Source organism: Alexandromys fortis, unplaced genomic scaffold, assembly GCF_014885135.2.
Source record: "Alexandromys fortis isolate MF-2015 unplaced genomic scaffold, M_Fortis_MF-2015_v1.1 scaffold_83, whole genome shotgun sequence".
Classification (NCBI taxonomy): Eukaryota; Metazoa; Chordata; class Mammalia; order Rodentia; family Cricetidae; genus Alexandromys; species Alexandromys fortis.
Genome location: NW_026068001.1, coordinates 3,577,895 through 3,592,828, shown reverse-complemented (window position 1 = coordinate 3,592,828; position 14,934 = coordinate 3,577,895). Strand labels below are relative to the sequence as shown.

General features: G+C 37.8%; 1 protein-coding gene across 3 annotated transcripts in view; it reads right to left on the bottom strand.

Annotated features, from left to right (window-relative positions):
* Efhc2 (EF-hand domain containing 2) overlaps positions 1-14,934 on the bottom strand; it is a 152,886-nt gene that overhangs the window by 81,479 nt on the left and 56,473 nt on the right. For all 3 annotated transcript variants that reach the window (XM_050160829.1, XM_050160830.1, XM_050160831.1), the window contains exons 6-8: positions 13,729-13,842; positions 12,540-12,678; positions 4,396-4,561 (exon numbers count right to left, since the gene is read on the bottom strand). In XM_050160829.1, the coding sequence (XP_050016786.1) occupies positions 4,396-4,561; positions 12,540-12,678; positions 13,729-13,842 (419 nt within the window). The remainder of the gene's footprint in view (positions 1-4,395; positions 4,562-12,539; positions 12,679-13,728; positions 13,843-14,934) is intronic.

Genomic DNA, 14,934 nt, shown 5'->3' with positions numbered 1-14,934 from the left:
CATCTAATTTTACTAATCAGCAACTTCTTCCATGACACTCTTGATTCACTTGGCTCAAAGCACTATGCATTTATTAGCTCTATGTCATTCCTATCTCCTTGTTTGCCCCATGCCATCCTTCTTCCATGGTTCCTTCACTTTTCTCCAAATTCTTAATGTGGGATGTCCCAAGGTTTATTCATGTACTTCTTGACATTTGTTCATCCTTGGTGAACTTACAGTCTGAAACTTTAGTATAATTTGGCATTATTAACTGAAATGGTAAATATATGCTGCTGATTTCCAAATTTATATCTCCAGTTTAGACCTGTCTCCTGAATACCCTCAATACAGACCACACCCATCTTCACTTGATACCTAATTGCCATCTCAACTTGTTCTAAAACTGAACTTGGGTTCTAGTCCCCAAACCCAATCTACCTATGGCACCATTCCAATTACTTGGGTCTAAATCTTGAGACATCTATAACTCTTCACTTTTTTTTTGTTTTTCTTACACCTCATGTCTAATCAATCAGGAAATCTTATTAGCTCTACATTCAAAATATAGTCACAACCTGCCATTTCATTTCATCCCTCCAACAGTATCCATCCAGATGTGATAACTTTTCTCTTGGACTATTGAAGTAATCTCATAGGTTGTCATAAATCTACTTATCATTTTTGTATAGTCCATTCTTAACACTGTACAGGAGATATTCTTCCAATAGTTCAGCCTAATTAAGTCATTTCTCTGGTCAAATCTCCCAATGCTTCTTCCTTATCTTTCTAAATATCAAGAGTCCCTATGATTGCCGGCAAAACCTATGTGACCTCACATTTTGTTACATCTTTCACCTTATGTTCGTGAGATACATCTTGCTCTTCCCTCATCTTCTCCATCCACATTGGTCTCTGGAGAGTTCCTACACACTCTAGTCAGATGCATTGTTCAGAGCATTTATACTGACACTTCCTTCTGCTTGGACTATGTACTATGTTCCTTTGCCTCAGAGAAATCTATCAGAGCACCACTGAAAATTTCAACTAGGGATATTCATTATTTATGTACTCCTAGATCCTTTGTGTGGAAAAGTAATGCTTTTTCTTTTTAATGTGGTGCTTACCACATTCTATATACTATTTGATGTACTTGGGTGCCTCTCGTGCATATTTCCCTCAACTAGAATGACGTTTGATGAGGGAAGATGTGCTTGCATGGCTACTTTGTTCACTGACATATCACAAATACCTAAGTAAATGCTAGTCACACAGCAGGTTCTTGGGACATATTTGTTGACCTCCACCCCCACCCCAAGCTCACCTATAACTAAGAATTTTCTAAAGATCAAAAGCAAACAAGAACAAAAGCTCTAGAGCAGTGCTTCTCAACCTTCCAAATGTGGTCACCCTTTACTACAGTTCCTCATGTTGTGGTGACCCCAACCATAAAATTAGTTTCATTGTTACTTTATAACTGTAATTTCACTCCTGTTATGAAAGGTAATATAAATATCTGTGTTTTCTGATGGTCTTAGGTGACCCCTGTGAAAGGGTCATATAATCCCACAGGAATTGTCCTACAGGTTGAGAACCACTGCTCTAGAGATACATAAGTTTTCATATTGGAAAGCATGTGAAGACCTTTTTTGTTAGGTAATGATAGGAAAAATTAAGGGGGCTGTTGGTGGAAACAAAAGATGGACAAGACCTGAAACCAGTGAAAGATTAATAATAAAATTAAAAAACCATGACTTTTTAGAATCTATATGGTCAGAATAGTAGGAGTATGAAATAACTTTCTTGTAAGGAAGTTATCTGGTCCTTCTACTTTGATCCATCATTAAAAACGGGATTAGTGGGGCTGGAGAGATAGATAGCTAAGCAATTAAGGATTCTTATTGTTTTTGAAGAGGACCCAGGTTCAGTTCCCAGCACCCACATAGCAGTTCAAAACTACCCATAACTTCAGTTCCAGATCTGATGGCCTCTTCTGACCTCCAGAAACACACAAGCATGGATGTGGTGAGCATACAGACAGACAGACAAGACACTTCTACAATAGACATATTTTCAAAAGAACAGGATTAGCAAGCATTTTGTCTACCACTGTACTTATTCATATGCCCATTTTTTTATTGGATGAAACATTCGCCAGCATTCTTTTAACTCTCGTGTAAACAGTAAAATCGGTCTCTTACATCTAGGAACTCTCAGCCTGGGGGAGTGCAGAAATTACATATGTGAGTAATCCCCAAGTCATGTAATAAATACAGATTCTATGGCAAAGAAGGTAAACTCCAGAAGTGAAGTTTTCCTGGATTCACTTCCTAGTTCAACTAAAAATTAGCTGTGAGTTTGGACAAGTTGCAGAGCTTCTTAGTGTCTTGCTTTCCTCATTTGGAAGGTAGGCGCAAGAATATAATCTGTTTTCTTCTAGGGCTGTTTTAAGGATTAGGTAAAATAAGATTCTATAAAGTAGTTAATCCAAAGCAAACTACTAACTGCTTGCTATCACTAGTGCTATGATTATTAGAAGTATGATCAGCAGAGTATTGTGGGTACAAAGAAAACAAAGCACTTCAGTCCTGTGCATCCAGTTTGTGCCAGTTACCATGGAAACAAGGTCACTGTGTATGAGGACCTAGAGGGAAGTGTATTCCTGACACAAAACAAGCAGTGAAGAAAAGGAATGAAATTCGAGACATGTGTGCCTATATCCCCATCCTTCAACCCAAGAGTCCAACTTACATGTATGATTCCATCTGTAGTTAGGGTCCTGAGGCAAATTTTACATGGCAGACAGAGAAACTAAGTCAACTATTCACAAAGAACTAATTTCCCTGGGTTTCAGAGCAATACCCTGAATAATATTTCATATTACTTAGTTATAAGAAAATGTTCCTCATCTTTTACAATAAGGACATTCTTCTAGTACATACCCTCCAAGTGGAAGTCCTTACAAACAGTAGTTACTGAAAAAGAGGCCATCCAAGTCTACCCTGAAAGCTAGCCTAATGCTAACAAAAGAACACGGCCATACTGATGTCCTTTTCCATGTAAAATGCAGTTGATTCCCAGACATTAGTATGCTGCAGGATGCCCCAGGGTGCCTGTATAAAGAGATTGCTGGGCCCCGCCCCAACATTTCTTTCTCATCCATCCAGAAGCACACGAATTAATTAATTAATTCTCCCAAGTATGGGAGTTTGAAATTTAAATAAAACTCTAAAGTTCTTAAAAATAAACAGTGAGTTCTTGAAAGACAAATGACATCATGTCGCAGCAAAGGTATACCTTCCCACACTCCATATTATTCGCAGACAGTGAGTTAAACCATTTTTATAGATACAGCATAACACTTAGTTCGCTTTCCTTCAAATTTTGACAACAGCATGGGACCCCATTCAATCTGACCAACTTAAGAGTGCTTTTTCTTCTTCAAGTCTTAACACATGTTCCCTTTGTTATTCTCTCCTAGCATCTCCCAACCCATTATCTCCCTCACACAGAGCCACAATTTTTAGTTTACATCCTATTCAAGCATCTGCAAGGCTCTCCCACAACTTTTCCCTGAGATTTTTCTTCAAGGCCTGCTCATCTTGAAGAATCAAAAGGTGGCCACAACCAGTGCCCATGTTCTACATGAACGATTCAGGATCAGATTGTGCCTCGTGTATATTAGGAATACTTTGGAAAATCTATCTTCTGAAATTAACATTCAGCAATGTAAGCAGTCTATTCTTACTGGACTCAAACCAAATCTTTCAAGTCAGAGCAACATGAATTTTCTAAAATTACATGTCATAAAACACTAACAAACCACTGAAATTTCTCTAGTAGGGGTTGGCAATCCATAGTCTGTGAGACAAATCCAGCTGGCCACCTGTGTTTGTAAGTCTTTGAGCTAAATGTACACTTTTACATGGTTGAAAAGAAAAAGATCAGAATAATATATTGTGATATGTAAACGTTTTATGAAATTCAAATGTTAATGTCCATAAAATGTTTTACTGAAACACAAAATTACACATGTGTTTACATTCTGTCCTTGTAACTTTCACACTATAATGGCATATCTGGTGGTTGTAATGGAGGGCGTATGGCCCAGAAATTCAAAGCGATGTGCTCTCTGACCCTTGAAATCAGGTGACTTCTCCCCTGCATTATTCCAAGAGAAAGACAGACAGATATGGAAAGACATCAGGCCAGGGATGACAGGACTTTAGAGGTGTCCAAATCACACATTAAAATAAACTCTCAAGAGAGAAACTGTCAATCCCCACACATTCCTCAACCTCATTGGAAAGCTACAATAAGTTGTCCCTGGGCTCAAAATTGAATGAGCTGTGTGACAGGGTTAGGTTATAACATCTTTGGGAAAGATAGAACTATAATCGAGGTCCCCCCAGGCACCTGTCTAGTTCCATCAACTTTTTGAAGTTCCTCCGATGAGGTGTGGGCTTGAGGCCTACGCAGGAGCGGAAAGAATCCTCTTCAGACCCAAAGCCAGTGTAAGGTGGGTATTTCCTTTCTATTTTTGGAAGAGGAGGAGGCTTGCATGAAATAGCGGTAAAATCATCTATAACAAAACACAGGCAAACAAAACATCAATATTTTTTTGCCCTGATTATGGCTGTTTTGAAAGGTCTGTTATTATTTCAAGATGAACATGAAGATTTTGTAGACTATTTTAAACTCTTTCAAACAAAACATGAGAGTAGGTTTCAATCGTGTTTATAACAACCACAGAGCTCACTTACTAGTCATTGGTTCAAATGAAAAAAAAAAACAGCAGAAATCTTTATCAAATAACCTCACACCCCCATTTCTGAACATTATTTTGCTCTTCCTTTGATTTTTCAACAATATGAAAATTTCAACTTGAAAATTTATCCTATCAATTTCATGTTTTAACCTGCAATTTGGCCCTCTCTTATCTTCAGACAACATTCACTAATAAAAGTTATTTTCCCAATAGGAATGGCTTCCAACTGCCTCACTTTTAACTTTACCCATTGGTCAGTTCCTCCTCCTTGAATCCACTTTTTTAAGCCCTCTTCCTTGCCTCCAATTCAACTCTAAGACACTGTATTTCACTGTCTATTAACAAAACAAAACCCCCTTCCTGTCACCAGCCATGTTCCAGGTCACTCATGTTATTGCTCAAGATAAGATTGCAACTGTAGTCATAATGAAGTAAAACCCCAAACAGTTAGAGATACCCAATTGCCTACACTCTCAAATGGAGCATGATATGATCAATACTGTTGAGTTTTTTTTTTACTTATCATGTGTTAGAAATGAGAGTGGGACAAGCTCTTAGGTAATCATTTATGGTGTTGTCATCTTTAAGAACCAAGTGTGCTTTCTAAAACAAACAACATACTGACCCAATCTATCCAAGTCACCGTGTTTGACCTACTACAAATGGCAAAAGAGATTCTAGAACATTTCCCAAAATAAAATTAAAACCGATTTCTTTCTTTGTATTTCTTTCTTCCCCAAGCTTGATAGGTGTTTCAGTTATGAACAAAAAGTGCTCTACAAATGTAAACATTTCCTTCTCCATAGTCAAACTTCTAATAGAAGAAATAATCAAGATTTTGGTACACATCATTAGAAAAAATGCACACCAATGTTAAGTGGGTTTTTAATTGATCAAAAGGCTAAGGGTATAAGGCCATTTCTAATTATGATTTAAAAACATTTTTCAGCTTTCAACTCTTCTTAGATTTCCTAGCTGCCTTGTATGAGATTTCCTGAGGCACAATCCCCAGAAGAGCATTGGTTCATCTTAACAGAAACTGCTCACAGCAGACATGTGGACAAAGGAATTGCCAGAAAATATTTTTCCGTGGCTCAGTGAAAAGAGACAACCAGTGTGTTCTTATGGAGAATCCCATCAACCTTTCTTAATGTTCATTTTGTGATTAAAGAGACATCTTGGTAAAGGAGAAAAGCCCAAATCTTCAAATCTGAACTGCAGTAGACTCTATCCTTGCTCACCTTTACCTCAAAAACACCACTGTTTGCTACCTTTGTTCCAGGGCAAGTACCATAGAAATGGCAGGAAAGCTTTATGTAATTAGAAAATTGGGGCCTGAGCAGTTTCTTCTAACAAGGGCATATACATACAACTCTACCTACTAATCAGAGTGCACTGGCCACAAGATTATACTACACACTAATCTTAGTGCACTAACCGAAGATTTCAATTCTTCATCGCAAAGTCATTAAGAATATATTCTATAGCCTTCACTACAAGTCTTAAAACATGGTGTTGTTTTCTCAACTACCTAATTTTTGCAACAGATTTAAGAAACAAAAGAACCAATTTAGGGCTTTCCTCTGCACCCACAGTGCCATCTAGTGTATAAAAAAATGACAGCTGTTCCACTTTAGCACCCTTGACTTTTATAACATCATACAGATCCTTTTTGGAAACTCTACATCAAGATTTAACTTTAAATTGAATCTCCCTGGTAGCTCACATAGGTTCACAAAGCCACAGAATAATACATGACGTTGGCTGCCATTGGGTTGTCATCACCCCATCTACCCTGCCTATTTCAGATATTCAGAAATGTTGAGCAAATAAAAAGGCACACCTTTTGTACAAAGCCTCTTCCCAAATGTATTTTCTAACTAAAATTTGGGTAGACACTGAAACACTCATGTCTTCCAAATACACTGATTCTTCTCATTCCAAATGACTTGTACACATGAATTGAATGCTCATCCATGACTGAGTAGATTCAAACAAATTTCAGAGAGATTCTGTATAGAAATGGAGTTTAATGATTCTATATGCCATTTCTGGTAGAAGCATTATTGGTGAAAGGCACAAAATACCTCAACTTTCATCTCATGTGATCTAATATCCCACAGATAGAACCAGACTTTAGAAAATCCGAAGCTTATGTAATTTTGAAAAAAAAAATCATTCAAGCCAAAGAATGTCAAATTACTAAGATAAAATTAGGCCAGAGCCTTTGACTAGGACCCCCTATATAAAAGAAGAACCTTGAAAACTATGAAACCTTCCTTAGCTTCAAAGGAAATCCATCTCAGCTTGTAGTCAATACCTAGACCAAACAATTAGTGAATTACACCGTCAGAATTCAAAGTTCTATTTCTCAACCATCCTTACTATCTCTACAGGGGGAGTGAAAGAAGTAAAGCTGGGAAGTCCATCAAGGCCACATGGTAAGCCATACACTATTCTGTCTCTGCTGCTCGTTTCCTCAAGTAACCACTGACTTGTCTTCTGCCATGTTCTCTTCTTTCTATTCCTGAGAGTGCAGAGGTGGCCAGAACTGACTACAGAAAATGAAATGTGCTTTAAAATTATCTTAACCTTAGTCTCAATAGAAAGACTCAAAACCCTTGAGAATGAATGATTGTTACTGCTTTGGTTTTACCAATCACCAAAATCAATGATCAGAAATTAGTCCTATAAACTGGGTATGGTGCAATATGCGTGTAAATCCCAGTGCTGGGAGGCTGAGTCAGGAAGATTGCCATGAACATATGACCAGCTTGTGTTACATAGTGAGTACCTAGTCAGTCAGGACTACACAGCAAGACTGTTAGAAGAAAGCAGACAGAAGAGAGAGAGTAAAGAATGGGAGGAGAGAGTAGAAAGTAGAGAAAAATCTTATTAATAAATAACCTAAGGCATAAATTCCTAGATAAGAATAGTTAAAATTCAGATCTCTTGTCTTTTTACTGCCAAGAAAGACAAACTAGGCCCCTGGAACCTTTTAAAATCTTCATCTACAGGAAAAACCAACAATCTTTTACCTGCCCATCTATTTTTGTCCACGTCAACAATGAGGGAATGGACTACTCCATCCTGTCAGGGAAGCCGTCAGCAGCAAGATGGCCACACTGGCTGATGTAGACGTTACAATGGACAAAGCTGTGTAAGACATCTATGAAATTACCATCTCCTTGGAATCTTAAAATGAATGAAAGAATCTCATCTTTCTATGGGACTGCTTCTTATCTAGAGGCTCAAATGTCTTTCAGAATTCTATCAAACCCTATACTTCTACACAAACAGAAAAGATAGCCATACATCTTCCTTGGATTGTGGCCAACTCTTTTTCTTTGTCTACCATTTTTTTTTCTTTCCTAAATTAAGTTGGAACGTTATTATGTAAGACAGAGGTCTAAAGTACTGAGGCTGAATAATGCATTAGAGATTGCCCCCTGGGGGCTAGGGAGATGGCTCAGTTGGCAAAGTCGCTACACAAGCATGAATATCTGAGTTCTATACCCAGCATCTACGTAAAAAACAGGCAAGCACGACAGCATCTGCCTATAATATCAGCAATGGGGAGATTGGGTTTACTAGCCAGCCAGTCTAGCAGAACTGGTGAACTCCAGGTTCAGTGAAAGTCTATGTCTCAAAATTATGGTAGAGAGCCATTGAGGAAGACACCCAACATTGATCTTTTGCTACCACATACAGACACATGCATCTACCAACAGGAACACACACACACACCTGCACACAGAGACAGAGAGGCAGACAGAAACAGACAGACAGACAGATAGAAACACACATACACAAACAACCTCTTCCAGGGTCATAGTTACTGGTGGCACTTTGTTCTGGTTTAGGCTTCAGTAACAGTAAAAAATAGTATATAAAATTCTATCTTATCAATATTTAAGACCACATGAATTACCAACAAAATTATCACCCTTATTATCACATTAATTCTATTAAAATTGCTTGTTAATGTTTATGTCAAATGTTACAGTACATGGAAAAGTTTCTCATCCTTATAAATATCTTTACCAATGTGTCACAGCCAGTAATGAAGAAAAATAAAGATCAATTCTTTAATTTTTTAAATACCAGAAATAACTAATAACTAATTTAAGTAACAGGAAGTATATAAATTTAACTTCACAAAAGTCAGAAAAAAGCAAATGTAAAGATTATTAGAGAATGTGAATCACTTCTCCAGATTTCACTATGGATATACTCTATAGTCATTTGTAACATTAAGTATGGTATTAAAACTCAAAACATTTGTAATAGTATTTGTTAAATCAGACATTTTTGCATGTTGTAAGAAGTATTAAAAAGTCAGTGTGACTATGAAATGCTTCCTAAATTTGTATTTATATAATTTTCTGCTTTAAAATATGCTGCTGTGTTAACTTTGAAGGCACAAAGTACATTTTTTACATAATATAATACAGTCTAGAAGGAACAAAGAAAAATGGACTAAAAGAAATTAAACACAAGGACAGATTCAAGTGGAATGGAGTAGAGAGAATTTAAAACCAATACATTTACCCAGAACAGCTAGGTTTGGGACATACCAGAAAATTCACACTACCTCATAAAATTCTCTGTAGAAGCTACGAAAGAAATGGATGAGTGACCAACTACCTCTACTACAGCGTTCATTTTTTCCTAATGTAAATACTGCATTCTCAAATTAAGCTGACAAACAGCCAAATTTTGAACTCAGTTTGGGAAATCACATGCTATCTTGGAGTTGTTATGAAAATCTGTAATCTTTTACTACATCCTTTTATGAGAGTAATCTTTACGTGTATGTAATGGTTTTCTGTGAATCATCATCAAATATTCCATCTTCATTGAAGGTGTACTAATTATAAACAGATATCTATACTCACTAATGGCAAATTCTTTTCCCCAATGATTTACGGGCCACTAGAAACTTCCTGGATGATGGTTTATAATCCTCAAAATAAATATGTTCATTGTGTCTAATAAAGAGAACCAATTTTAAAAATTAAAGTGAAAGTACAGCCACCAAGTTGACTCTTGTCATACACAAACATGTTCATCAATCTAGCATGCAGATGTGGTAAAACAATCCCCTTAATGAATCTGAAAGGAAAACTAGAAGTCCTTTCCATTCTAATCACTTTGTGTGCTTTATGTAAGTAGCATACTTTTTGACTTCAACTGTAAAGTCAAGGTATTTTCAAAATACCCATCTTGGATTAATTCTGAAGCATTTATAAGCAAATATCTTTTAGCAGCTGTTGCTCCTTCCTCAGCATTCAAACAATTCAAAGAGAGCATAGTAACATACAGTATCAATATCAAGATTCTCTGTGTATTTTCCATCTTTACATGGCTTTATTTTAACCTCTAATTCTTTTATTTTTACTTTTACTTTTTGGCTTTTTGAGACAGGTTCTCTGTATCTTTGTCCTGGAACTCCCTCTGTAAACCAGGCTATCCTTGAACTCACAGAGATCCATCTGTCTCTGCCTCCCAGGCTACTCTCTTTCTTTTCTTTTTTTTTTTTTTTTTCTTTACTCTGAGAACTTTAACCTTTAGCCTGTATATATTTTTAACACACTGTAAACCATTTGGAGGTTTTCTTTCTCTTTGAATCTTTCTTTATTGCATATCTCTCTTTTTCTGACCACATGGGTCTTTAATTTGCTAAGGAATATGGAGGTTTTTTTTTTGTTTTTTTTTTGTTTTTTTTTTTTTTGCCACAACTCTATGGCGTTTCAAGGTCCTTGCCAGGAAGCAAGCTGCAACAGTGTATCCATCAGGACCGCCTGAACTAGTCAGAGTTTTCCCTGCAAGGAAGACCCAGAAAGCCGGCATTTTAAAACAGCAACTTTTTTCCTACCACAGCTGAAAACCAAAATATTTAGTCTTTCCCAAGCTTTCTCAGGCTTTCTGTGGATACAGTTATCCACGTTGGGCACCATTCTGCAACATGGAGGGGGCGGCTTGTTTGTTTGGGTTTCTGTTCTGCCTGTACCCCCAGCTGTTTAGTCCCAGAGAAAAATCACATAAAGATCTCTGTAAGTTATAAAGCTGATCGGCACATTAGCTCTAGCCTCTCACTGGCTAACTCTCACATCTTGATTAACCCATTTTTCTGATCTATGTTAGCCATGTGGCTCAGTACCCTTTTTAGTGAAGCAGGTCCCATCCTGCTTTGATGGTCTAGGCAGGAGTGGGAGGAATCAGCTTCCTCCTTCTCAGAATTCTCCTGTTCTCATTACATCCATTTCTACTTCATGTCTGGTTTTCCAGCCTATATTTCCTGTCTGGCCAATCCGTGTTTACTTAAAACATGATTGACAGATTATAGATAATTTTCCTGCACCAAAAACCCCCACAAGAAACACAAAATGAAAAACTAGCAAAAATCAATAAGACAAAAAAAAAAGGTCAAAATGAAACAAAATATTAACGCACCTTATTTTTAAGAAGCTACAGGGGCTCAGCTTCATTTTATCACCCACAGAGCATGTTTAAGTGAATAAGCCATAGTTCAAAGAAGTACACATCAATTCTCCAGATATGTAGTACACATACCCAAATTTAGCCCATCATGGATTTTTAAAAGCTCTGTATCAGTACTGGTCATGTATAGTCTCTTTTCCTGTCATTTTCCCATAAACAATAGCAAATATTTACATAGCATTTATATTGAAGTATCACAAGTAATATAAAATTGATTTAAAGTAGCAAGGCACCTGCTTGTTACCCAAGTTACATAGGAGGCTAAGGAGGAAGTATTGGCAAGTTCAATGTCAGACTGAAAAATATGATGAGATCCTGTCTCAAATTGAATGAATGAATGAGTGAACGCATACATAAAACAGCATATAGGGCAATGTGTACAGGTTGTTTGCAAATGATACATCATTTCAGTGAAAGTCTTAGGCATCTCTCAGAGGTAGCTATGAAGGAAGGGTTAGAATCAATTCCCTGCAGATACTGAAGGAGGCTTACATAGAGTACTAGACACTATCACAATTCCAAACCCCATCCAGTTAGGTCAGCAAATCTTGCCAGTTACAGCAGAAGCAGGTATATGGATCATGAGTACAGACAAGGTTTAGAAAGTACGTAGAAGTGGGAGTTTAATAAATGAATGTTTCGATATTAGATTTTATAGAGCATCCTTTGCCTGCTTCTAGATTTTCATAATATTGCATAATGTGGTGCAGGGCTCAGATCCCCTCTTCTAGACTACAAGCCTCTTCTATAACTCTGCATTACCTCTGGCCTACCACACTGACCTACACATAGTACGTACATAATAAATCACTAGTTTTCACTCAACTCAACTTCCTTGCCTGGAATGGAATTGATACCTATGGAAAGAGAAACAGGAAGCCTAGCTAGACCTCACCAAGAAATGCAAAGCTAACTGGCACAGGAGATTTCCCTAGAGAACTCAAGTGAATGTCCTCCATTGTGGTAACCAAGAATTAAATGAAGAGAAGGGATCTAACACTTCTAGTTCAAGTGTTCTACCAGAATACCATACACTATAGAGAGAAAGAAGCTTCTAAAAGGAAATGGAAGCCCCTAACATGAGACAGTTTAATTCTTGGCTTTTTCTCTCTATCACATACCCTTGGACAACTGAGCTCAAAGGACCTCAGTTTCTTCACCTCTAACATGGAGACAATGACCCTGCTCCTAGAAGCCTGTTTTTAGGAATATGAAAAGAAAAAAAGAAAATCTTAAGTAGGGAATAAAGTGTTAAAAATATTTCCTAACCAGTGTGAGCATCACTTACCAACTCCATACTTTGTCCTATAATAGGTCTTGGTAAATTCATCACAGTCACAGAGGAGGACTGTCCTTCCCCACACATTGATGGTGGCACCTATTTTCAGGTCTCGATCTGTGTAAAACTCTTGCTCTACTTTTCCTAGCTGATAATCAGAGGAAAAATAGCATTAGCCCCATGAATCTGCCCAAGAATACGTGCCTTTTCCCAAGAAAAAATTAAAATTGTTATAATTATACTGGACTTCCCTGTCAGTACCCTGTCCCTTTAAGAGATAAGCTCTGCCCACTCCCAATCTCTTGCTTCCTGCCATTGCTCTCTTTGGTTTCTCCCTCTCTTCATGCCCTTTCCTTGAAGAGGCAGCTCTCTGCTTCTTTCTCCCCTCTCTCTTTCTTTCTCTTTCTCTCTCTCTCTTCCTCCATTCCCTTCCTCCCCCTTTAATAAAGCTTCACACTCTGTCTCCATCGCATGTATTCTGTTTCTCACATGGTCCCCCACCCACCATGGGACTCACCAAGGTCTCTCTTGAGCAAAATCTTTCAAAAATCACCTTATGATTTTTGTAATCATCATTTACAACTAAATTTTAAAATCAAATCAACTCTAAGAATTAATTTTTTATCTTTTTTGTGCCTATGTGTGTGATGCATTGTGTATGTACATGCATGTTCATGTGCATGATTCATGTGTACATCTATATTCAACATGAATCATGCAAGTCAGAGGACAACCTTAGGTGATGATGTTTACCTTCCATCTCCTTTGAAACAGGATCTCTTTGTTGTTAGGCACTGTGTATGCCACACTAGCTAGCCTTTGAGCAGCTGAGGACTCCCCAGTTTCCCATATCACTCATCGGAGTACTGGGATTACAGATGAACTTGACCATGCCTAAATTTACATCTGTTCTGGGGAGGGGTCCATACTTAGGTCTTTACATTTGCACAGCAAGCACTTTCCCCTCCCAGGCATCTTTTTAACACTGTAGTGCTTGCACAAGCAATGCAATTTAATGCATATATTTCTACATGCATTTAAATATGCTTATTATTAACAAAGCGCAATAGAATGAATATAATTATATATTTCTTGATTTCATTCATTAGCTCACAAGGCAAGACTATACAATTCACCCCAACATCCAGACTTCTCAGACGTCACATAGGAATCAGTAGCAAAAACCCAGACTTCTCACCTGGTATTTATCCAACAGATAGCCATCTGCTCGCCATTCTGACAAGCCCCCATACACATTGAGGACTGCTCGGTCTGTTATCTGGCCTGGTTGAAATATTCCAGGTGGGCCGTACTGTAAGATAAAATCCAAACATGGTACATATTTCCAGATACAGAGATGGTGGAGTCCCAGGATACATGCCAGAAATGGGCACCACATAGCTCTATTCTAACATCTGTGAGAAGCCAGTCTATCCATCTCTTGTTCTACTACCACATGTCCTTCACAATCCTGATCAATAGACATTTTTTTCAACCTCTATCCTATAGGTTTTCGTCTTTTTTGTTCTTTTGTTTTGTTTTTGAGGATGACCTCAAACTCAAAGTATCTTAGGATGACCTTGAACTCCTGATCTTTCTTTACCTCTCACCTGATAGGATTATAGGCACACATCACCACAGCCAACCTTCCATCCTGCAAGTAGCCATCTGCTTAGTTCTCCATTGAATGACCAGACATATGGAGATGTCTGGTCAGACTCAATCCATTGTCTGCTTCCATTTCCAGACTTGACCAAAATATACACCATGGACTCAGGCCACTTTCTATATTTTTCCAATTGTTGTACAGGCAGTCATCCTTTTTTGCTTGTTTTTTTTTTTTTTTTTTTTTATGGTTTTTTGGTTTTCTATACAAGGTTTCTTTGTAGCTTTGGGGCCCGTCCTGGAACTAGCTCTTGTAGACCAGGCTGGTTTCAAACTCACAGAGATCTGCCACCACTGCCCGGCGGCAGTCATCTTTTTTATCCCCCAAGTGCAAACATCTCCAAGGAAGAAGGTCTAGCTCCTCACCACCTCTCTTTGTTCTGTCTAACAGGCTATCCAGTCCTGAGTGTAGGAAACGGAGTACAGCTAGCAGCCTAAATTGTTCTCAGAACTTCAGCTTCTTAACTCTCTCGCCTCCGCAGCATTACTTACTCCTTGCTTTGAGAGCCAAGGGTACACCCATCCCTTCTGGATCTCACCCCAGTGAGAATCTATCCTCCACAAAGCAGGACATAAGCAATTTTCTTTTTCATTATAGCTCAAAAAGTGGCAAACAGAACTCAACAAATATTTTTTGAATAAGTAAATAAAATAAAGCTACTGATTGCAAGACATACTACAAATGTCAGGCGCATCATTATTTCATATTTAACCTATTTTTCAAAGACATTCTAATAAC